General features: G+C 39.8%; 1 protein-coding gene across 3 annotated transcripts in view; it reads left to right on the forward strand.

The window, feature by feature from the left end:
- The first annotated feature begins 4,812 nt into the window (after positions 1 to 4,812).
- Positions 4,813 to 26,037, forward strand: part of LOC111571088 (NACHT and WD repeat domain-containing protein 2) — a 68,332-nt gene continuing 47,107 nt past the window's right edge. Inside the window, exons 1-3 of one of the 3 annotated variants that reach the window (XM_055007881.1) lie at positions 4,813 to 4,962; positions 6,254 to 6,425; positions 22,805 to 22,893. In XM_055007881.1, the coding sequence (XP_054863856.1) occupies positions 6,275 to 6,425; positions 22,805 to 22,893 (240 nt within the window). In that variant the 5' untranslated portion in view covers positions 4,813 to 4,962; positions 6,254 to 6,274. Of the gene's footprint in view, positions 4,963 to 5,176; positions 5,667 to 6,253; positions 6,426 to 22,804; positions 22,894 to 26,037 lie in introns of those variants that run through there. The other 2 variants (XM_055007880.1, XM_055007879.1) reach the window with 2 other exon arrangements.

Raw genomic sequence — 26,037 nt, forward strand, 5'->3', positions numbered from 1 at the left:
AATACACACATGCAATTATGATAATAATCTAAATTAATTGCTCAAAGAAAAAAAAATCACTCCAAGGGGAAATAAAACATATCAACTCCAGTGAAACTTGGATATTAATATGCTATATACAGTTTACCCACTCTGGCTTCAGAAATGTATTTAGGAAAACCATGCTCCCCACTCATGTGTTTTAGCCAGGCTAGTGGCAAAGTTTAATAAACACACATGGTCCTCTGAGGATGCATCCTACTAATTTTGGTGATCAATTTTTTCACTAATACCACCACGAGGTCAGAAATATGTGCTTTTGTGGAATAAGTCTCAACAACGATTGGATAGATTGCCAAGAAATTTTGTACATAAATTCCTGTTCCCCTTAAGGTACATGTCCACTAGATCCGGCAATTTACCGCATCCCATTCATGGTCTATGTGAAACGCACCTCATTGCATGCTGATACGGTTGCGGTGCGTTTTGAGCTGTGATCCAGTGCGTCTACCCAGAGCGGTAGACTCAACTTCTACTTTATGCAAATTCGATGCTGCGTGTGGAGATCCAACGTATTGCAAATCTTTTGTCAAACGTCTAAACTAACCATCCAACTAAAACGAGGACAGATTCAGCTACTGCACAGGTTATGTCTTGCCTCAAATGGTTTCAGAAATTGTCAGTCATCACTCTACGCTGGACGATGAATGAAACTAGTCAGTCTTTGACTCATTCAATCCTGTCTCCGTTTCTTGAAGAGTCTCTGTAACCTGTATTTCTGTTTTCCCGAAGTCTGGACTGCCACCTGCTCGTGCCCATCTGTTCCTGCTTTCTGGACTCACCTGGCTTCCTGGATTTCACCATTCACCAGTCCGGCATTCTCAACACACAGCCCAGATTCCCCTCCCAGACAATCACCTGGTTCATCTACCTCTTCCACCGCCACCTCTGACAATTTCCCCCTTCCTCATGCCTGCCGTCGCAGCCTCCGACCATCAGCCTCATGCCAAGCTCTCTCCAAACCACTCCACCCTCGAAGTTTTCCCCCCGGGTTGGTTGACTCCCCTGACCCCGTGCTGTCAGTTAAGTCTCAGTCCATGCATTTCCAGACCAGTAGTAGTTCTTGTATTGTAGTTTTCTGTAAGATAGAATAGTTCGAGTTTCTCCTGTGAGTGTTTTCACTCTTTCGTTTGTGCCTGGTATGCCAGCTTTGTTCATTGCTTCGTATTCTAATTCAGGTTAGTATTGTAGTCTTAGTATTCTGTAGATAGTTTATCTGAGTATCTCTGTGAGTGTAGTCACTCCTGCGTTTTTGCGTAACTCGTTTTTTTGGTCTAGTTGCCCTGTTACCGTTAACCACATTTGTATTCCGAATTTCCTAGATTGTTCAGTTTCGCTTTCCTACCAAGGTTATAACTGCAGTGGGTTAATTATCTTGTTCTGAAAAATTCCCTTTGTATAGTCCACCAGCCTCGAGAGGCACTATTGAGTCATCCGTATCTGTTAACACCTGTAATCAGATTCTTCTTTTGGTTCAGTTTTGTAGTTCTTGTAACTATTTGCCTTGTAAATAAAACTACTTATTTTGCATCTCCATCTCTTTCCTGTGCCTGAGCCTCACAGAAACTGTAACAGAAATACTTTTCGCTGAACTGTTTTCGTACGAAAAGACAAAGTTTGTGACCGAGCCGCCATGTTGGTCTGGCTTGAAATCCAAGAGCAGACATGTGGCACGTTTATATGCGGGAAAAATGCATCTAGTGGACACATAGCATTAGGATGAACTGTAATGTTTAACGATCCACTGGCATTTTATTTTGTGTCAAAACAAGGCAAATTTATCCAATACCTTTTTTTTTCACAATAAACACTTGCAAACAGTCATGGTATTGCCAGAGCTTCAGCTGTACTGCATATTTACTGTTAACTAACAAAAATGTTGGCTACCAACATGCTAAACATTAGCATGCTAGTATTGTCACTGTGAGCACATTAGCATCCTGCAGTTTGCATGTACCTTCAGCAGTAGTTGTACCTAAATATGGAGAGATGCTAGCATGGCTCTTAGTAATGCAGTGTCCCCCACTATAATATGATGTCACCCACATGTTTCTGCTTTATCATTCTTAAGCCTTGACTTGGGCATCTATTGAACATAGGCTGCTATATCATCTGTTTTTTCTCTCTAAAGTCACAAAATTAATAAAATAAACACCATGCTGTATTGAAGAAGACTCACAACTAATAACTGAGACCATAAACTCATTAGAAAAATATTTAAGGCAGGGTTTCTGAGACCTTTATACAATCGACTTCTTTTTGACGCCAGTGGAATCGCCCCCTGCTGGTCGTTAGAAAGAATGCAGGTGTAAGTCAGTTCTGCATTGGCTTCCATCTTTTATATATAAAGTCTATCTTCCCTACACTGGTGTAGACAATACCTCCTGTATTTGTTTAAGAAATAAAGCTAAATCATTTGTTTGTCCCTTTAGTAATTTTGCATTTACCAGTAAACTATTTTCAGATTTTTGCTGCCATTACAAATACTATACACACAATTTGGAGCATTTCTGTTGAGGACAACGTGCGGCTTTCTAATATGAAAACACAAAAGGTCTATTTTGTTTCAAATGATGATTTATATTTCACCAAAGAATATCCATATTTACGTTTCTCAAATTGCTACAAACTGCAACACTAAGGAACATTTGGTTTTAAGAAGAAAACACCTTTTGCACCAATCCACAACTTGCTCTAAATGCCTACGGAAAGAAGTTAAGTTTTCTCATCACTGGCTTAAAACCTCAAGGAATACAGCCATAGTTGAATTCCCTTGATCTCTGAGCCAGCTAACTAAAAAAATCCAGCTCAGAGTGAGCATTTCAATTAAGGAGTTAATGTAGTGGTACCAGTGGGTAGCACACAGAAATAGACATTCCCCACTGTCTTCTCTGGCTGCCCCTCACTCTGTGTCTTCCCAGCTGTTTTGCAGAAACAAACATCCATCACCAGCCATTTGTGAAGCTGGTGTGTTTGTGTTTGTGTAGACATGTGCCAAATGAACAGCTAGTGTCTGTGCTTTCTATCCGTGTGTCTCCCAGGTGACTAATCACATCTTATCACCATGGTGACTCACATTTGTTTAGAGGGGTCCAGGGATTGGGGATCAGGAACACGAGCACACACACCTGCATACAAGCCAACAAGCCCAACAACTCAGTTATTGCAAACATGCTTGACTGTACACGCATGCTCAAACACACACCCAAAAGATGTTTCCTCAGACTCAGGGACACCATACTGGGGAATGCTAAATGATTTAAAGGGACAGAGCTGGACAGCAGCCCTGGCACATTTCAAAGATTATACATTTTACTCTTTCGTAGCCCTATGAGCTATTTTCAAAGGATGCCCAACTTTTTCATGTGCAAAAACACACTATTGGCTTGCCACATCACACATCATGCCAACAAGCTGTGTAAAGTGCATCCTCTGGAAAGACTGCGGCACATTAATCCAGTGCAGGTGCACTCATGATTAACTGACTGGGTATTATGAGAGGGAGCGGAACAATCAAGTAAGGAAAGGTCATAACACTGCTGGGAGTGAAGCTTCCGTCCCCAGTGCTCCACTTGAGCTTTTCCGGAGTCTCAATTTTGTTCTGGTGTGAGCCGGTGGCCCTCCAGGCTGCCTTAAATGGGTCGCTGTGAGCCTGCAGAGCCCAAAACATCGTCAAGACCTGCAGCACAAAGTCAACAGTAAGTCATCTATTTATTTTATCTTGTGGAAACTGTGTGTTACAATTTGCATTCGTGTCCATGGTAATTTGTCCTCCAGGCTTTAAAATCTGCCAAGTGTAAGTTAGACAGGCTGAACATTATTGCGCTTTTAGTGTAGCTGTGAAACTCTGTGTTCATGTGCCTATGTTTAATTATTTATTTAATGTTTGGATGAGGGCGTAAAAATGTATGTAAGCATCTGAGAATGATATTTAAAATAAAAAGCTCAGTAAGATGCCAAAAATCTTCTATGAAATATTAACAGAGGTTATTGTGCATCTTTAGGGCAGATTTTTCTTCTATCTGAACAGTTTAAAAGTGCAAAGGCTGAAGCTCACGTTCAAGCAACAAAAACACTAACATACACACTCCGTCAGATTCAGAGAAATACTTCAACACCGACACTGGGAGGAGAGAAAAATATATGGTTCAGCGTTTCCTCCTCACAAGAACAGCACAGTAATCAATTCCGTTTAGTACAAATCCAATGCACTTAAACTTCCAGCGCGAATAACCAGAGGCTGCAGAGCAGAGGTACATTTATCGATAAAGCAATTAATTCAAGCCCCGCCTCATCCTCCTCCTCCTCCTCTGGCTGCTGCTGCTCCCCCATCCGCAGAAAGAACACTCGGGTACCCGTTACTCCCAAAAGTAACTAATTACTCCATTAGAAAGTATGACATTGTGCGCTTTTGTACAGTTTTGGGTGTCAAAATATGTATTTTTTTAAATGCAAGGAACTTCAGCAGGGACAGAAAGTTTAGCTAAGTCGTAATTACGCGCGTGCGTTTCTTCATTAGCTAGCTTGCTATCAGATAATGGCTAATTTTAAGACAGTGTAGGTGCATATTAGGGTATTTTGTATTAATTGCAAGTGGCAAATTCAACTTTTCTTAGTGTTTACTGCGCGGAAAAACAAGAGTAACGTTACACGAGTCTCTGTAACGTCGCCGGACGTTACTTTATTTGGTGAAGCGTCATTTACGACAGCACACTGCTGACTTCACGCTCCTTTGAAATTTTAATAGGGGACTGGGTGAGCACCGGTCCGTCCACCGGAGAGGAGGGAGACGGAGAGAGAGGCAGAAAGAGCATCCACGGCTCATCTGGTACCTCCGTCAAGTCAGACACGAAAAGATAAGACCGAAGAGCGCGTCCGGAATTGTGTATTTCAACGTAAGAGCTTAACTTCAGGGGCATCAAGGTGAGTACAGAGGTAGAGGCTGTAAAACACACTCATAGAAATGCAGACGTAAATAGCTGTACCGCAACAAGCGATAGCTTTAAATTTTAATTCTCTTTTTATTTGTTTTTGGTTCCAGTCACACGTGTGTCAAGCTACAATCGATGATCTTAATTTTATTTTGAAAACTATCACCGGTAGTCGCGCTTCTATTTTTGCCGTCTTCACCACGCTCCGTGTCTCAGAGCTCGGTCGGCTCGCAGAGACAGCAGGATGCCAAAGGGAGCACTCCGACACACGGCGTCCGTTTTACCGTCTCCCGACGTCGTCTCTCGGTCACAGCAACTCTGATGGGCGTTTTTATCTACCTTTTGCCGTCCTCCACTCTTGGATATTTTCGGAAGCCACGAAATGAAGCGAATGAATGTGAGCAACAAGAAGTATCCTGTTGTTGTGCCTGTCTTCAGCATCACTAGTCAAGCACTCTCTGTGGATGCGGTGCCTCACTGATCTTTAGTTGTCTTGTTTTCGGAGGATTTGATGTAGTGATCAGTAGTGGACTACCCAACTTTCCCCCGCTTTTTTGTTGTCTTTTTCGAGGTTTTCCGTGTTTGAAACAAAGATTTCAGGATAGACCAACTCCGGAAAACCAGCGACTTGACATCCGCTCCCGGCGGAATAACCATTCTTAGCGGTTATTCGCCTTTACAAGCATCTTCTCTGGGGTGGGAACACGACTGATGCTTGCCTTTGCTCGTTCATTCGACTTCTGTATCGTCTCGTTCTGTTTGTCTGTTTTGTCCCACAGTGGCATGAAAATTCATGAATGCGTCCAAGGACATGTATACAAATTACGCATGCACAATGACGGTAGTAGGCTGTGCGTAATATCCTATTATTATATCCCTACCACATGAATGCAATAACAAACACATTCAGTTTCATTCCTGTGTTTTTGGAGAACATTTGACAGATCCATCCTAACTTGATTGGTGTGTGTGTGTGTGTGTTAATCATGGGCGTTATGACTGTGGCAAAAAAGGCTGGACACGCATCTGTCTTACAGATTTTATAGTGTTTTAATGATAATAACTTTAACCAAAATTGATAAACGTATTAAAAAAGATGAGCTCCATGCCTTTGCTATAATTAACGCCCCGCGCGCGCATGTGTGTGTGTGTGTGTGTGTGTGTGTGTGTGAATGGATCAGGGGGAATCTGCGCGCAAACATGCACGTCCATGCCCATGTGCCTTGCCGTGTGCGCCCCTGGCCGCGCTAACGTGCCACTTTTTTGTGTGTGCGTGTGTACAGCCACGCTGGAAGTCGCCCCCCATGTGGCCGTCGGGAGTGGGGAGCAGGCAGCCCTGCCCGCGGGAGTCGGCGCTGCGCAGGGCGGCCATCAGCGGCAACATCAACGCCCTGCCGCCGCATCACGTCCCCACCGGCCGCAGCGTCCGGGTCTTCATCTGTTCCAACCCCGACGGTAAGAGTCTACCCCCATCAACCCCCTTCTTACTCACTCTGGGGAACATCCCAATGACACAAGGCGTGAAAAGAATAATTTGCAGCATCTTCAGGGAAATTATTGTAGCAATGGTTGGTCAGATAAGTTCTTTGAAAGTAGCCACAAGTGGAATTCACAGATTTCAGCCACACTAATTTTACTCCAAATATGGTACAGTATAAGGTTAATGTACACTGCTGTTCAAAAGTTTGGGGTCACCCAGACAATCTCATGTTTTCCATGAAAACTCACACTTTTATCCATGTGCTGATATAATTGCACAAGAGTTTTCTAATCATCAAAAAGCCTTTCAACACCATTAGCGAACACAATGTAGTATTAGAACACAGGAGTGATGGTTGCTGGAAATGGGCTTCTGTATGCCTATGTTGATATGCCATTAAAAATTTCCAGCTAGAATAGTCATTTACCACATTACCAATCTCTAGACTGTATTTCTGATTAATTTAATGTTATCTTCATTAAAAAAAAATGATTTTCTTTCAAACATAAGGGCATTTCTAAGTGACCCTATTAAGGCATCTCATCTGACCAAGTTTTCATCTGACATCAATCGTTTCTGTGGACAAATTTGTCGTTTTTGGTGGAAACAACATTAGCTAGACTGAGTATTAAAAGCATACTCTGTTCATCGAAGACACTTTAATCCACTTCGAATGGCATCTTCACATACAGTTAGGGATGTGAAAAGCTACAGTGTTTTGCTATTTGTTTTCCAAGCCTGACAGGAAAGAGAGATTTTTTGTTTTGTTTTGTTTTGTTTTTACAGTTTTGAAAGAACTGGAGAAAAAATATGCCGTTAAAAATCAGCCATTTCCAGCTGGAATAGTCATTTACCACATTAACAATGTCTAGACTGGAATTCTGATTCATGTAATGTTTTCTTCATTGAAAAAAAAATTCTTTCAAAAATAAGGACATTTCTAAGTGACCCCAAACTTTTGAACGGTAGTGTATTTGGGTGCAAATTTAATACCATCTGCAATCCTATGATTTTGTCAGAGGAAAAGTCAGGATTCTCAGATTAGGTTGTAGTCGCAAGGCACTGCTGTGACATCCGACAATTTGACAAAGAAAATAACAAAAAAAAATTGAGAGTTCTTATTCCATTAATGAAATATAACAGCAGATTGCACCGAACACAGAGCGCATGGTGTGAGCAGAGTGCAAGACAGTCGGGTCGAGAGGGAGACACCCAGTTGCAGCTCTGTATTTGAATATGCCCTCTGGGCTTGGGGGTAAAAATAGGTTCAGTAAAACTGGAGTAAACAAGGCAAGGGAAGCAGAGTAGGCTAAGAGAGTGGGAGAGAGAGAAGGAGGGCATGCCAGGGATTAAAAGTGAGGTTGCTTTTGTCGATGCATCACTGTCATTCGCTTTCTCTCGCTGAGCAGATTGCTTTGGACCCCCTCAAAAAAGGAATGACTTGACCTGAGATGCTTGTTTAGCCACCTGTAGCTGACTCAGTCATTCAAACCGTCCCGTCTCAGCACGAATTTAATGCTCCAACCTACATGCGGATGGAAAAACGATGAGGGGGCTATTCCAAGTCGTTCTTTTCACACCATCCGCACAAACGGAAAGACACACACATCTCCGCCTGAGGCATGAAGAGAGCTAATTATGAGCTGCTGCTTCCAGTGCAGTGAGGTGCTGGTTTCCAGTGCCATATCCTCGTAATGAAGCCACGGAGATGTGCTTTGTCTTCTTTCAAACAGCAGCACAGAAACACTGCAGATTCTCCTGCAAGTTCACCTCAGTCAAATCATATTTGCAGCCAGGTATTCTTTGCATTTGTCTTGATCCTTTTTTGGGAAATAGGATCAGAGTTCAGTCCATTAGCTTTGTTATCAGTTACATAACCGATTCATATTGTTCTCCTGCTCTTGCAAGCTTTCTTCGCTATGTGGCAAACCTACCCTGCTGGTGCTACTTATAGGTAAAACAAAAGCCAGTTGTTTATACGTTTGACCCAGGTCAGCTCTGCTACAAAGCCTGTTTCTACATGTTCACTAGAGGGGGCTATCCATGCATTTATTTATTACCATTCACCGTGCTCCACATGCTCCATGGTTCAATCAGAGACTTACTAACTCGACAGAAATGGATAAAAGTCACATTTTTATGGCCCTCAAGCACAGTTAGAAAACCTTCCCACCACAGGAGTCGTACTGTACATTTAGTGAAATAGGGGAGCTAGTATATTTAGGCTTACAACTAGAAAGCTTTGGCCTTGAAATTGAATCAGCAACTCTTTGTAGGAGCAAAGCATTTATCCTTCTATTTCTCAAAGGGCTAAATGTGTAAGCAGTGAACGCATCAACATGAAGGAGTTGCTGGATGCCAGGCAGACTCACTCGCGCTCTGACAAACTTCCTTCAGTAACAGTTTAGAAAATATATGTTGCATATAACTGTAATTCCACCATTTGCAATTCCAGACTCTAGACAGCTGAGCGGTGCCTCCCGCAGTGATAATCGCATTATCATAACAGTATATTTTACTGTGTCTACACACTACTGTTCAAAAGTTTGGGGCCACCCAGACATTTTCATGTTTTCCATGAAAACTCACACTTTTATTCATGTGCTAACATAACTGCACAAGGGTTTTCTAATCATCAATTAGCCTTTCAACACCATTAGCTAACACAATGTAGCATTAGAACACAGCAGTGATGGTTGATAGAAATGTTCCTCTGTACCCCTATGGAGATATTCCATTAAAAATTTCCAGCTAGAATAGTCATTTACCACATTAACAATGTCTAGACTGTATTTCTGATTCATTTAATGTTATCTTCATTGAGGAAAAAAAACAGCTTTTCTTTCAAAAATAAGGACATTTGTAAGTGACCCCAAACTTTCGAACGGTAGTGTACGTGACTGGGGGTACCCAAAATTTGATGTGCTCTGTGTTATGGTGTTTTCGGACTGAATATACTGACCCTAATGCCCCTAGTAAAAAGCCACAGACACTCACAGACCTCCACTGTATTGTTCATAAAGGGGCATGAAACAGTTTTAAAAATAATTTAGGAAAAGCACATCGCCTAACTCAGAAGATAGTAGTTTTAGACATCAGAGCAACATGCATTTGCCATAAGTTTGGTGATATAGAGTCTATAGATGCATTAAAGTGTTAGCTAAGATGTAAGCCAAACAGCTAACTCGAGTGAATTTACATCCTCCCGCCATGATGTCAGTGAATCACACAAAGTTCTTGGCTCAGGTGTTTGTGGCTACAGTCGATCAATTAAAAACCCCGCTATCTGGACGGCAGCGACGAACCCAGAGAAAAGCCGAGTGTGATTTATTTTTGTGTGTCTGCATATCGCTTTATGCAGCCCGTCTTGTCGGTCGATATATGCATGTCAGTGTGTTCACGAAGAACCACAGAAGCATATCCAAGACAACTCCATTACCTTGCTGTAGTCACCTCAGGGGGCTCTGTCTGCTATAGCCAGCTATTTGTATGCGAGCTATCACTTAAGCTGTTTAAAGTTGATAAAAGCACGAGGCCTTCGGGATGCGAGGCGTAAAATCATCTAACCCTCCAACGCATCATCACCGAGGCTATAGCATGTCACCACAGAGACCACTAATTACATTATGTTTCACCCCATAATTATTCCCCATGTTCTGATTTGCTATATTTATCTTATTTTTTTAGTGTGTGTTGTAGGATCTTAGTGCAGATTTCCTTGAAAAATCTCTCCCTAATTATCCACTTCTTTGAACTGAGAACAAAGGGGAGAGTGGGGTGATGGCAGAGAGGACAGAGAGAGAGATGACAGGTTGGGAGACTGTGTCAAGGGTGGCTTTTGTTTAATAAATTGCTTCTCCTGAGCTGGTGAGCGCAGGATTTTTTGGACGAGCTCGACCCCGTTCTGCGGCATGCAAAGTTTATGACGCGTGCTATCGAGCTGATTTCTCCCCTCTCGTGGCGTCCTCTGCCTCCTTGCCTCTGCTTTTTTCCCCGAAGCTCACTCTGACTAGTTTGGCAGCAGCTCTTAGTGACCTCTCTTTGAATTTTCCGGAGCGTTGTGAGGCAATTCTGCACCCCCAGGACGTTGTTCTGACAAAATAAGCCGTCGCCCAGATGTACTCCTCTAACTCCCTGGGCGTTCAAGCCATTTCAGGGAACACTGTAAAAATATTTCATCAGGGAATGATGATGATGATAGCAAGCAGCCCACTAGATACAACACAGTGAAGTTGCATATTATCCACTTGTCACAAACTGTAATTAACTGAGGACTGCAAGCAGTTTATGAATAATGGGAGTTTTATTTTAGGTCTACAGGAAGGGCCTTGCTGAGTTGAAGGGCTTAATTGTGATAATTGACATTGAAAATTGAAAAACGGTAGCTTACGATGCACGTTTCATTCAATGTCTTGTACAAAGACAATAAATTTGGGAATCTCGTACTATTTTTGGCTACACTTAATGTCGCCATAAAGGTGCTCTCTGAACGTTATCTGAGTCTGGCTGACTGCCACTGTGATGTTTTTTCTTGGGAGGAGAAATTTGTCTTTTCAGACTGATTTCTGATTTCTTTTTGGGATATTTTTTACTCTAATAGATGATGAGTAGCAGCTTCAAATGAAAAAACACATGAAATCAACTGCATTTACACTACTGTTCAAAAGTTTGGGGTCATTTGAAAATGTCCTTTTTCTATATTTCCAAAGAAATGCAGTTTTTTGCAATGAAGGTAACATTAAATTAATCGCATTTACAGTCTAGATATTGTTAATGTGGCAAATGACTATTGTAATTGGTCTAATGGTACACTGTGTTAGCTAATCATGTTGAAAGGCTAATTGATGATTAGAAAACCCTTGTGTCAAACCCTTGTGTCACCCTTATGTCATTATGTCATACACATGAATAAATGTGAGTTTTCATAGAAAACAGTTGCCTGGGTGATCCCAAACGTTTGAACGTAGTGTAGATATTATATGGATATAATGTTTACCACCTTAGTTTAGCTAGTCTGAGCTAAAATGCATTATGTTTCAACTTTTTTTGCAGCTTGATACAAAAAAGAAAATTTACAAGGTCCTCATTTTCCTCGGCTAACCTACTAGAGAAGTCTGTCTGATAGAACGCTGTTTATTTTTGGCTACACAGTCTTTAGCATAATTTGTGGAGACACAGTTTGTCACCATCTAGGTTCCACATGTGCACAGATTCAGTTGCAAAACGAAACACAAGGTCAATTATTGGGCTGCACAATTAGCAGTATATTAATCATGACCATGATTTTAGCATTCTACAATAAAATGAACATGATTCTGTGCAGTGTCACCATTTAAAATCTGTGTTCCGCTCATTGAAAACAGCCACTGGAGATAAACTTGGTTTCAACTTGGCTAGATTGGACAATAGAATGCCTTATTTTGCTTTTTTTCAAATTTAGTTTTGGTCAGTGCAGTAACTAAGTGGGGAGATTAGAGGCTTCTCTTTGCACAGCCGGCTAGCTAGCATCTGCTGCAGCTGCATTTGAAGCATTTTAGGGATTGTAGGGTCTATTGTAAGTGAGATATTTTGTGTACAGTGGTATTTATATCTATCCTCTATCTGATACATTGAATTCACGTACCTTATTACTCCACCAAGGAACGCAGCAGAATGTTTTTCCTGTTTTATACCTAATTTTGATGCAAATTTGGACATTAAGAGGAATGTACCACAGCATGAAAGTGAAACCAGTTCTCTGATTATTTAAATGTGAAAATGCAATAATAATATTTAGTCTAATACAGCAAGTAATCATAATAAATAGACTGATAAAAATCTTCATGATTATCATTTTGGCCGTATTCGTGCAGCCCTCATCAGTAATATGGAAATATTTTGGCTACAAAAAGGATGCTGTTGACCAAAAACAGGTATTCTGTTGGCAGTGCCTTGCAACTGTTTACACCACATGACGCAACATGACTAATTTGTTTGACCATTTAAACCAGCTTCATGGAACTCTGTGTGACAGCGCCAGATCTGAATCCCATCCAAAGCAAACAAAAACTATTTCAGATGCCTTTGTCAGTGTTATACCATATGAGGAGAGATTCCAAACTGTTCACTCTCCAAAAAACTCTTAACAGCAAAAGTCACTTTCCACCTTTTTAAACATTAGTTTTTATTTTCTATCCACTTAGCTACAAAATCACCACAGTCAATCTAGACTGATTAATTCTTTCAAAATAAATGTATTCAATCCATTGCCTGTATTTTTTCGTAAGACATATCAAAGAAAAACAAAATACTCCCATGTCATTTCTTTCAATATTGTGCAGCTCTAACATTATTATTGTTATTACTCCGCCAAGTAACGAGGCGAAATTACGTGACGATCACTGTACGTTTGTCCGTCTGTCTGTGAGCAACATTACTCAAAAATGGACTAACGGATTTGGATGAAATTTTCAGGGAAGGTCAGAAATGACACAAGGACCAAGTGATTAGATTTTGGCAGTGATGCAGATTATAGTCTGGATCCATGGATTTGTTAAACATTTCTGTATCACTGAGAGATAGCGGCACAGCGTCACTGTAACTATGACAACAAGCGAACACTACATCAACTGCCAGCTCACGATTACAAGATTGCGATCCTGCTACAAATCGACTGCTGCGGACTTATCATACAACGAGTGAGCAGCCTTGGTGGAGTACTGCGCTCTCTGAATGCTTTTCTTGTTATTATTATTATTATTATTATTATTATTATTATTATTATATAAAGGAAATGTGTTGATTTGGCTATTAGACTTCAAGATTGGTGGTATTAAATAGATGTGATTAACAGTGCAAGAGAGGAAATAAAAGTGGCTGACAGGCTAAACCTCTCTCTAAAAACTACAGACAACAAGGCACTTTTGCATCAGATCACACAATTACATCAAAGAAGCCTCAACATCCTCCAGATGTGCTAATGTTACAAAACAAGCAAGAATTTCCCACATATTTTTTGCGTGTGGAATGCCATAAAAACTCAGACAACAGTCTAACCAAAGAGCTGGCTTGAGTCAAGCTAAAGTTGCTGCTACTACATGCACTTCTCTTGTATTTTTATTGAAGTGACACTACACCTTCTGTCACTCTATGCACATTGTCCAGGACGTAAAAATGTAACAGATTTTGTCAGGAAGCAGGATATTGAGTCTGAATCTTCCATGAATTACATTATAACGTGCAGTGTCCATGGTTACCCGCTGTCTTTTACACAGTATCAGAGATCTTGAAAATCACTACTCACAACGGCTCAATATAACTGAGCTGTAAAATGTCCAGTGCCTTTCTGGCAGAAATGTGAACATGTTAAACCCTAAATGCCCCACTAGCGGCTTTTGAGGCAGCAGCTGCTACCACAGCTGTTACCCAATGAACCTGTTATAGTACATTTTTTATGTTGGGTACACTAACACAGGTTCTTTGTGCAGCCATTGCTCTGGTTATTTAATCAAATTAAGTTACTGTCAAAGAGACATGGGGTTTTCCTGCTCACTGTTACATCCTGCCCCACAGTGCCATCTTTTACTCTACATTGTTGTTTTCCCCTCCGACACTCAGCATCAGGTGTGGGTGGTGGCGCAGTAATCTTCTATGGATTTCCTTCATCTTGGTTCACATAACCTGTAGGGTCTCCCTGTGCTAAGGAAATGCAAGAACATCTGGCATTTATGGATGGCTGGTTTACACAGCCACAATTTGCCTTCAGCATCTTCCAGGTCATTCGTTATCGATTTACTCACTGACTGTGCATTTACATCATCGCGGGTCAGATTGGCACAGTAGAGAGTTTGTGTGGTACAGTGAATGGCATGAACTTGAAATTTATGAGAAACAGCTGTGCAAATCCAGAGGGAGCAAAGTTATTTTTTTGGTCTTGTGTGGTTTATGCCATTGTATTCTAGATGATGTCTTTTCATACTTAGTGTTTTGGTTCAATTACAGTGAATTCTTTGTTCAGTTAGTGCAGTTTGTTTGGGCTGGAGAGAAAGCTGATGATAAAAGCCTGATGCGTCCCAAACCACTTGGTCCTACTCCAAGAGGTTCAGTTCATGTATGGTCTGAAAGCAAAGGGACACAGTACTCTTAATAGCAGATATAGGAAACTCGTCTACATATGGAAGGATCTGTACAATATCAAAAGTACTTCTGTATACTTTCGGTTTATTTTTATTGGTACCACCTAGCTGGGGAGAGTTTTTGAACACTGTTTCCCAGAAGTCAGAGGTTATTTAAAAAAAAAGTATTTTCACAGGTATTTTAACAAAAATAAAATAAGGAACTGAGGGCGGAGGGTGCTACCTAAAGATAATTGTAAAAATCGAATAAAATCTTAGAAAAATAAAAAGGGACATGCTGACTGTAAAGTAAACCTATAAAAGACCTATAACATCATATCTGTATAACTTTCAAAACATCAACATCAAAAGTCTGTATTTTTACATACAGTAAAAATAGAAAACAAAGAAGTAATACTGAAAAATAAAAAACTAAAATAGTAAAATATTCCATAAGATAAGGAAATACTGCATATTATAATGCCATGCTGTACATGAAAGTTAAATACTCTACATGTAATTAAAATATTTCACCCAAAGTTGAAATATTACACATTTTGCACATCAAATTGTGCAAACTGTTGCATTGTGGGTAATGTAGGCATTGGATTTTGACAAAGAAGAAAGATGAGTAGGATAAAAAGCATGATATCTCTGGTTCTGCTTTATAGATTTTGATTCTTTATTTTAAAAATCTCTCAATCATGAGCAAAAAATATTACAAAAATCTACATTTTTGCTATTAAATGTACATTTAGGAGACTACAAGTGATGAACAAAACCGCCACAAAATACAAGAAAGTTTAGACTTTTCCTAGCAGTAGCTGCTAGTAATCACATACAGTAGATAAAGTCACATATAATACATGAGGTCAGAGTTTTCTGAGGAAAAAAAGAAACACACTAATCCACTAATGGTGGATTAATGTGTTTCTTTTTTATGTTATTGCTGGGAATTGACATTCTTTTACTTGCAGACATCAGCATATCTGCAAATAAGCTTCAATCCACATCACTGAAATAAAACAAGTGAATTAAAATACAGCTAGAATACAACAGTAAAAAGTAATGCTGGTAATTAAACTGAGGTCATAAGCAACATGGAGAATATGCAGAAACATGAAGAAAATAGTTTTGGTTTTTTAAATTTTCTTTTAGGGATTTTTTTGGGGGGGGTTGGGGTGAGGTAGAGAGAAGATGGGGTGAGGTTGAAGAGGTGAGGAAGGTTTTTTTGGATGATGGAGGTAGGATGGAGAGGTGAAGATGAGATGGAGGAAGGATGGGGGAGGTGGAGGCAGAAAGGATGAGAGTTGAAGGAGGGAGAAAAAGGGGGAGTGGAGGGAGAGGAAGGGGTCAGAGGAAGCCTCGTCCACCTCAGAACTTCCTGAACATCCAGCTCCAGCAGCCCACCTTCTTCTTCTTCTTCTTCTTCTGTTGCTCGTTTTCTTGCTGCTTCACCTCCAGGTCTTGAATCTCTTCCTGCAGCTTTATCTTGTCTTCTTGCAGCTCTTTATTTCTGTCTTCTGTTTCTGTTTTCTGCTGCTTCAGTTCTTGGTTCTCGCTCCGCAGATTCTCATACTTCACCTCCATTTCTGTATTTTCTTGCTCCAATTCTTTTTTCTTGTCCTGGAGTCTTTTATTCTCTTCTTCTATTTTTTTCTTTTCTTCCTCCAGTTCGTCAATCTTTCCCTGGATTTCTAGATTTTTTTGCTCCAGGATCTCGCTCATCTCTAGTTTTGTCTTCATGTCTTTTTTCATTTTTTTCTTCACCTCTTTCATCTTCAGATAAGCCTCCTTCATTTTCTCTTTCACCTCGTTCAGTTCTTTCTGTTTCTCGTCCAGAATCTTCCTGTGTTCCTCCACTTCTGTCCTCTCTTTGTTGACTTCAACATTCTGAGCTTCTAGAACTTTGAGTCTCTTCAAGTTCTTTCTTCCCAGCTTGAAGTTCTTTCTTCATCTCCTCTGATGCTTTTTTTTTCACTCTGCAGCTGTTTTCTGTCGTGCTCGAGCTCCTCCTCAATGTCTTGCAGCTCATAGGTCTTCTGCTCGAGCTGTTTCATCTTTCTCTGCACTTCTTTTTTCAGCTCGAGAAGTGAGTTCTTCTCTTTTTGCAGATCTTTTCTCTGCTGCTCAAGTTCTCTCTTACTTGTCTGGGCTTCTTTTTTCTGCTTGTCCAGACACATCTTTCCTTCTTGAAGCCCTTTGTCCTTCTGCTCAACTGCTATCCGGTTTATCAGGACTTCTTTTTTTTGTTTTTCGAGAAAGATCTTTTCCTCATGCAGATCTTTGCTCTTCTGCTCGAGCTCTTTCTGGTTTGTCTGGAGTTCTTCCTGTTGTTTCTCCAGGAAGATCTTCTTTTCTTGCAGATGTTTGCTCTTCTGCTCCAGCTCTGTCTGTGTGTCTGGAGTTCTTTCTGTTGTTTCTCCAGAAAGATCTTTTCCTCGTGCAGATCTTTTGTCTTCTGCTCCAGCTCTGTCTGTGTGTCTGGAGTTCTTTCTGTTGTTTCTCCAGAAAGGTCTTTTCCTTGTGCAGATCTTTTGTCTTCTGCTCGAGCTCTGTCTCGGCTTTCTGAACCTCTTTTCTTCCCTCATCGAGGGCCTTTTTCTGCTCTTGCAGCTCTTTGCTATCCTCCAGAGATTTGCCTTCATCTCTCTGCAGGTTCTGGGTGGCTTTGAGAGCAGCAGAGAGTCTGGTTCTTCTTTTTTAAGTTTCAAGATCTCTCTGTCTTTGGTTGGCTCTAGATGGAAGTACACTGTTTCCTCTAGGATTTTTCCTGCAGCGGCGGCATTTTTTAAAAATCGCTGTTACCCACACATTTTTTTTTTAAATTGAGGCTGAACGACAATATCTGAGGAACAATTAATGATAAAAGCTGGAAATTTTCATTATTTCTCATCATGTCATTGATTTTGAGTCTGAAATACTGGACACATGAATCAATAAATTCAAATATAAAAACAACAATCTGTTAAAGTCCTAACAAGGCTGAGAAGAAAGTCCATGTATGTTGGCTTTTCAAAGTAAAACCCCTAGTTAGCTGAATAAATTGAACAGCATGCACTGAGGTACTGTATACTATCAAAATAAAAGCTTTAGAATGTTACCGGGGACTCTGAAATGATGGCTTTTCAAAATAAAACATCACTGCATGGCTTCCATCAATGCTAGACTGTCAAAACTAAATCTACCTGATATTAAAGGACCTCACAAAACATAACTTGTGTCTTTTTCACACACATAATAGACAAACCTGTATGTTTGGGTTCACTTTCAAAATAAGAGTCCACACCCAGTAACAGAGGTTAGCAAACAGCTCCATTGTTATCTAGATTTAACTTTTTTATTTCAAGTTTTACTGTAGGTCCAGAGTAAGTTGAAAAAAAAAACAACACTGATTCTGTGAAGTATGCTACACTTTCAAATTAAAAGCTCAGAGATGTTAAAGGAAACTGATCTAGGGGTTTGTGAAATATGATGGCTTTATAAAATAAAATGTACTTCTATAAATTTATACATTTCATGTAATTTAAGCAAGACGTCAGCTGGCAGAAGTTGCATAGGCACACTCAAAATTTTAGCTCATGATTTGAAGTCAAAACATAATTTTTTCAAGTTTTTTTTTCTTAGTGGGAGTTTGCTTGCCAACCTAAGAATTACATTTTCATTAAAAAGTCACTAAAACATCCAAGACAGTCAATGATTCCTCCTTGCTGCAGAACTGCTTTAACCAATTTCTTGTTCCCTGAAAAAGGCCTTTTTGTATAATTCTGAAATGTGCATTATTTTTCAGTTTTGAGTAACCTTGCCTTTTTTTTAACCTCTGGCAGTTCACCACTTACCTTTGTACCATTTCAAGCTATTCTATGGACTTGAACTACTGAATTTCAATTAAAAAAACTGGAAAATTGGGGCATTATAAAACTTTTGACAGGCAGTGTATCTAAACTTTCTCCAGTTAAAGATTTGACTGTATTTTGAAATTCGATACAAATAAAACTCTAATCACCTTCATATTATCGGGGTGGTGGCAAAAATCTAAGCAGTGGATTTCTCAAAACCTGTCTCAGCAGCCCGTAAAGCACCTTAGACATACACACACACTGAAACATCCATATTAACGCAGGCGACCACTATTTCACAGCATTGTCCCATTTACTAAAACAATTGTCTTGTGGACCTCACTCCCTCTCTCTCCTCTCTTTTAATCACAGATCTCTAGTTGTGTAGCTGTGCAGTGGTGTATACCAAGCGCCTCTGAAGTGTCGTTGTAGCTTGATGAGAGCGGAGTGATTGCTTTGTCAGAGCCTTGTTGATGAGACTCAGAGAGGGCAGCTGGAGAGTGACCAGTGTCTGGAGGAATGAGGGACCAGCACAATCAATGTCGGTATAATTAATAGGGCTGCACTCAACCATAATAGTGGTGGACTAAAATCATATTTACTCTTCAAGGAATTAATTGGTCCCAGGGAAAAAAAATATCTCTAGATTAACTTTTACCTGCTAGGCTTATTAGCCAAAATGAACTATAAATTACCTGAAAAAGCTAATATTTGCAGTATATTAACATTTTTAATCTCGCTGTTTAGTTTAATAATTCCCAATGGGAAGATAAGAGGCTTCACATCCAGCTTGGTCTGGGTGTCGCTATTACTACAGGCAGTTACTGGAACCATCGAAGGTGTTGCTGGATGCTGTTATAAAACTGTTTTTAGGCCAAACATATTAAAATATGCCAGTTCTGATACATTCACACCCCGAAGCCTCAAGCCCAACAATAAAATAAACATTTAAAAAAAGATAGAACATCCTAAGGCAGACAAGTTAGCCTGCTGTTTTTACATGATGTGCCATGTTGGTCGTGAACTGTAACCACGATTTACTGGCCATCTTTTCTGACAAAATGCAGCCTCACCAATGATTTCCTTGGTCATTTAGTATGGAACTGACTCTGCACAATTGTGCAGTAAGGGACAAATAAGTTTAATCTCAAAGTTTCTATTAGGTGTGCAAGTTAAAAGTTGGGAAAATGCAGGAGTGTTCACAGTTAGTGTGTCGTTCCCGCCAAAAATAACAGATTCATCCTCAAAAATGATTGATGGCAGATGAGAATTTGGTCAGATGAGACGCCTTAATGATTAATATTATCGTATTTTGATTTTTTGATTAAATAGTGACACATACATTACCATTCAAAAGTTTGGTGTCACATAGGAATGTCCTTATTTTTGAAAGAAAAGCAGTTTTTTTCAATGAAGATAGCATTAAATTGGTGATATTAATGTAGTAAATGACTATTTTAACTGGAAACGACTGATTTTTAATGGAGGCCCATTTCCAGCAACCATCACTCCTGTGTTCTAATGCTACATTGTGTTAGCTGATGGTGTTGAAAGGCTAATTGATGATTAGAAAACCCTTTTGCAATTATGTTATCACATGAATAAAAGCGTGAGTTTTCATTGAAAACATGAAATTGTCTGGGTGACCCCAAACCTTTGAACAGTAGCGCATATCAAGCAAAAAATGTCAGACCAATCACTACATAGCTTCTCAAAAGTGTATCTTTGCTGCTTTTCTTTGTTGTACATCATTTTAAAATGACATAAAACAAGTCTTTGGACTGTTGTTTCAGCAAGCATTTTGAAGGTGTCATCCTGGACTCTAGAAACTCCTGATGGACATTTTTTTTTTTTTTTTTTTTAAACTATTTTTACATTTTAGTCTAAAAATAGCGAGCATGAAGGAAAGACTAAAGAGAAAGAAAGCATCAGGGACATTTGGCAGCATTTCTCTGTTGAATTGACTGCCCATTAGTTCCGCAAAAGGATGAGGGAGGAGGAGAGGAAAGAAAATAAAGAGAGCTGACAGGACATATCTGAAGGAAAGATAGATTGGTCTGCACTATTGAAATAAACAGATTGGAAAATTGGAGGGAGGGACACACACAGCGAGAAAGAAGCAGGCAAACGTAGGATCCAGTTTTTGTTCCTTTGCATGGGGGTGTGTAGACAACAGACACACATACGTCAGGCTGCCATAACTCATCATCATCGCACACAAAAAAAAGAGAGAGAAAGAAGGCGAGAGGCATCTCGCTGTTATCAGCACAATACAAACAACAGTGTAGTCTGTCAGGTCACATCGAGACAGAGTAGAGCAAGATGCAGCTTTAGATTGGACTTCTTCTCTATCTTTAAACACTTCCCAAACACACAAAGAGGTTTAAATTCTATAAATGCTGCTGTTTTTGCAGTTTTGTTGTCCCCTGTGTCACCATGAGATATTATAAATTTTTTTACTGTGATGTGTCACCGATGAGAGCTCCACCGATGCATCAGCTGCCATTTATTTAATTTGCATACTATTACAGCCGTTCGGTTTGGATTTGACATTTTGCTCGGTGAAGCTGTGGGCGGATACATGTACGGTCACGGCCCAAAGCCTTACTAAAGATAGACGAGAGATAGATACGTCAGACTAAATTTGTGGGCTCCTCCGCTCACGCTGCGTATGACACGGTTAGCAGCTGAGGGGCTGTTTGCGCGCCGTCCACCATGTCTGTGCCCTCATACGTGTGCATGTGCAAGTCAGCCACTCGGTCACACAGGGGCCTCTCTGTTGGGCATATTCTGTTTTTAACTATCCATCCACACCCTTCAGAAAGAGAGAGGGGGAAAGAGACTGGGCCTGTCGAAGTGAATTACAGTAACCATTTGGAAGATGGCGAAAAAGAGAGGAGGAAAGAAAGTGGGACACAACAACAAGCCGTGGGCACTCACTCTGTGACACTCCAACTGTCCAATATGATCACTGCCTTTGTAATGCTGGATAATCCCACATTCTTCAACAGTGTGTGTTAGCACTGGCTCGAAGTAATCACATTTTTGTGGGCGCATATTTAAAAATCATATACCTACACACTAATATGATGCTGGTTTAGGCTTGAATAATATTACTGAACTATTTGTCAATCAGCAGATTTATTTATTCAATAATTGGATTTTTGATCAAACAACAGAACGATTTTAATTAAATGTATCACCTTGGGCCGTAGTTATTAATGACATTTTACTACAATCTTACATTTTACAGATAAAGTGCTGTTTGGTATGTTAGAAAAATAATCCTTCACCTTAAATTGATAACGGAATGCATTTTAGGTTGTTACAGGCTTTCATGAAATGTAGTTTGGGATTTAGAAGAATACTTACACCACCATTCAAAGGTTTGAGGTCACCCAGACAATTTCATATTTCCATGAAAACTCACACTTTTATTCATGTGCTAACATAACTACACAAGGTTTTTCTAATCATCAACTATCCTTTCAACACCATTAGCCAACAAAATGTAGCATTAGAACACAGGAGTGATGGTTGCTAGAAATGTTCCTCTGTACCCCTATGTAGATATTCCATTAAAAATCTGCTGTTTCCAGCTAGAATAGTCATTTACCACATTAACAACATCTAGACTAGATTTCTGATTAATTTAATGTTACCTTCATTGAAAAAAACTGCTTTTCTTTCAAAAATAAGGACATTTCAAAGCGATCCCAAACTTTTGAATGGTCGCGTACATACATATAATTTGAAGAACCAAAATGCCAAAGACATACTTTGACAAGGTGTCTTCATTGAATAGGTTGTCACAAGTTGATTTTAATCGACGCAAGAAACACCAAAATTTTAAAAAATGAATATTAACTGATATTGTAAATGCAATTATCCTTACAGTTTTTTTTGTTTTTAAATCCTGTATTAGTCAGGCTACAGCAAGCGCGCAGAATTTTTAACTCCTGTTATCTGCCTACATTCTTAATGCTAAGCTAAGCTAATTTTTGTCTCTCGACTAGAAATCCACTCTATTCCTAGATCTATACACTACCATTCAAAAGCCTGGGGTCACTTAGAAATTTCCTTATTTTGGAAAGAGAAGCAGTTTTTTTTCAATGAAGATGACATTAAATGAATCAGAAATCCAGTTTAGACATTGCTAATGTGGTAAATGACTATTCTAGCTGGAAACAGCTGATTTTTAATGGAATATCTCCATAGGGGTACAGAGGAACATTTCCAGCAACCATCACTCCTGTGTTCTAATGCTACATTGTGTACTATTAGATTTTACATCTAACTCTCACTGAAAAAGCAAATAGCTTTTTAAATGTCCTGCATATTTCATTTAATCTTTTCCCGTCTATTGAGCATGCCGTGTAAGTTTGGCTGTTCTTGAATATTTCCTTCGTATTTTGTTTTCAGACACAGAGGCGGAGAGGAACGCACTGAAAGAGCACGTCTACCCCAAACTACGAGACTTCTGCAGGGAGAACTATGGCATTGAATTCCAGGTAACTATATGATTCTTTTCTTGTCTTAAATTTCTTTTTTTAAGTCCCACAATCCAACAGCTCCAGAGAACTGTTACTTCCAAAGCTTTAGTTTGCCAGTACTGACTGTTAAGTGCCTCCAAATCAACATCATGGCTTACACAGCTGTACAGTGCCGGGAGGCCTCCCCCAAAGACCTGCATGCAGTGGTCCCTGTCCCTTTAAGCGGACAGAAGGCCAGCAGAGATAAGGCTTCATTCGGTGAAGGCTGGCACGAATCGAGCTGTGGATAAGGCAGCATGATGCAAGGGCTTTCCCTTTGTTGTTGTCGGAGAACTGCCGCATTCTCCCCGTGGTGTCCACCGATCGAGATCATTTGCATTGCAAATCAGCATCGGTGTACACGGAAAGATCGCTATCAGTGGTTTGTTTGTTTAACAAATCCAGGAGAGCCCTCAAGTCAGTGGGAGATTTCTGCCATAGATTGTTCCTGGAAGGATTTGTGGAGATTTGTTTCCGATGAGGGGACTCATGACCCCTGAATTGTTCCATAAAACTGTAGTCAGCAGGGTGTCGGCAGCTAATTCTCATTTTACGCTAAGAGTGCCTGGATCACAAACAGCTCCAAGCATATTCCGTCTAAAGGTTTTGTAACAAGACTAAGTACAGTAGTGTTTAGAGTACCTCCTCCATATGCACAATTATCACGCTGGCTTTTGTTCAGATTTGAGTCAATGTTGGAGTCACAAAAAAAAATGTTTTTCCATTCTTTACATGCTATTTCAGTAAGAACACAAACAACAGATTGTGATTATTTTCAGCAGGCTTATGGCAGTGTAATCGGTGGCTTCTCTTCTCTGCGTTGTGTTAATTCAGCCAACACATAGGTCTTTTTTGGAGGCAATCTCCATTTATTACAGTCCTTTACAGTCTATAAAAAAGACACACAAAATCTTCCATCACACAAGACTTGTACTCCTACAGAAATAAATAATGCATAACCATATTAGAATGGGAGAGTAAACTTATAAGTAGAATTATATCACAATCTCACTTGCCTCTCTTTCTGAACACATGAACAAAACAGAAGAGGTAAGACGGTAAAAACTCATTTATAGGATGACATGGGGCGGCTAAAAAAAACTCTGCATTGTATGTTAAGGAAACACAGCGTTGTAAATAAAGCATTGTGGTGCTGCAGAGATGATCCAATGTGCGAAATCTGGTTCTCCAGATGTAAGGTAGCATGCTTGTTCGGTACGGACTGCAGCAAAAATCTTCATTTTTATATTATTCATTTCACTAGAAAGGAAATGACAAAATTCCCATTCCCACTAAAACCATAACACATTTCACAATATATGTCAAAATAATTCCAATACCAGCACTGGACATCTCATTCAGTCTTCCTATACGTACAGCAAACATTAACAGCAACATATAAAAGGAACAAGAATAGTACTCAGAGAGACAGTACTCCACCAAGGCTGTTCAGTCGTTGTATCATTTCCAACGGATGAAATCTTTAAATATCTCATGGCAGAAATCACGGCAACACAGAATGTGGCCATTTAATATAAATGTACCCAAAAGCAAAATGATCTTGCGCTGGGCACAGGCGTGTGTTATGCATGTGTATGTTATGTACGGATGCCGAATCGTATGACCTAAATATGTAGCGAGCAGCAGGAATTGATGGGACTCGGAAACACCCCCACAATTTAATCAACTGTTCCTTGTATCATTTCTGACGGATAAGTCCTGATAAATCCGCAGTGGTCAATTTGTTGTAGGATTGCAATCATGTGATCGTCAGCAGGCAGCTGATCTAGTGTTCACTTGTAGTCATAGTTATAGTGACGCCATGCCGCTATCTCGCAATAATAGAGAAATCTTCAACAAATCCATGAATCCAGACTATAAGCCGCATCACTGCCAAAATCTAATCACTTGGTCCTTGTGTCATTTCTGACCTCGGAAAATTCATCCAAATCCATTTTTGAGTAATGTTGCTAACAGACAGACAGATAGAAAAACCAACGCCGATCGTCACATAACTCTGCCTCCTTTGCGGAGTAATTATGAGCCAGTTCTGTCTATGTTTTGTCGAATGGATTTACAGTAATGCCCAGAGACCAGCGTTATATTCCCCCCTTTAGAAGAAGGAACTGCTACTCCGACTCCTTCATTTTATCTGCTACCAGGTTGTTAAACCCTGATATGATTTTAAATGATTGTTATTTTCTCAGACTCAGTTTATTTACACTAGTTATTATTCCTATAAACTACAACAAATGTTTTTCTGCTGCATGTTGCTCCCTCATACTGACCCCTGTATATTGATCTGTTGCCTCTGACATGAAACTACCTTGCTTATAAGTCTTAAATTTCATGTTCATGGACTGAGTAAGCTGCAAATGAGTGGCCCTTCTTGGGATCAATAAAGTTGTCTGAATAAATGTATGGCTATGCAGGAAGTGCAATTATGTGTGTGTTACAGTACAAAGTTCTCTCTGCCCGTTTATTAATGTTAATGGCGGTCAGAGTGAATGATTTTTGCTCTGAATAGCTTTATTGAGAGAGTTGTGATACATTTTTAAGGGAACCCTGTGTGATGGCGGTTGTTTAAATTCTAGAAAAGTGAAACATTTCATGGTTCACACACAACTTCTACTTTCACTTTCATGCATTACTGTGGCAGTTTTACATTTGGGAGCGGAACAACTTATGGCTGGAGTCAAAGAAATGTTTCATTCTTTGTTATGTAAGGTAGATTTCCTCACTTTTCTTAACCACCTGAACCCCGAGCACTTCTAACAAGCACAGCCATTTCTAGAAGTAGAGGAAAATTCAAAAATGTCTTAAAGTTAGAATGTCATAAACCATGATATGACATTTGATATCACTGTTATTACTATTAGATTTAGTCAAGTTTGGAATGGGATGTCACAGATGAGTAGTTTGAGGGCCGTCGGAAAGTTTATAATCTGTGGATTCTTTAGATTTTTACAGTTTTTGACTCTAATAAATGGTGTGATTTTTTGCATGTTTTTAAAAGACGCCTTGCCTTTCAAACCCACTGGCAGAATTATTGCATTTCACCACATCACAGTCTCTTGTGAAGCATGTTAGAGATATATAATATTTTACATTAAAAAAGACAAA

The sequence above is a fragment of the Amphiprion ocellaris genome, chromosome 23 (genome assembly GCF_022539595.1).
Source record: "Amphiprion ocellaris isolate individual 3 ecotype Okinawa chromosome 23, ASM2253959v1, whole genome shotgun sequence".
Lineage (NCBI taxonomy): Eukaryota > Metazoa > Chordata > Actinopteri > Pomacentridae > Amphiprion > Amphiprion ocellaris.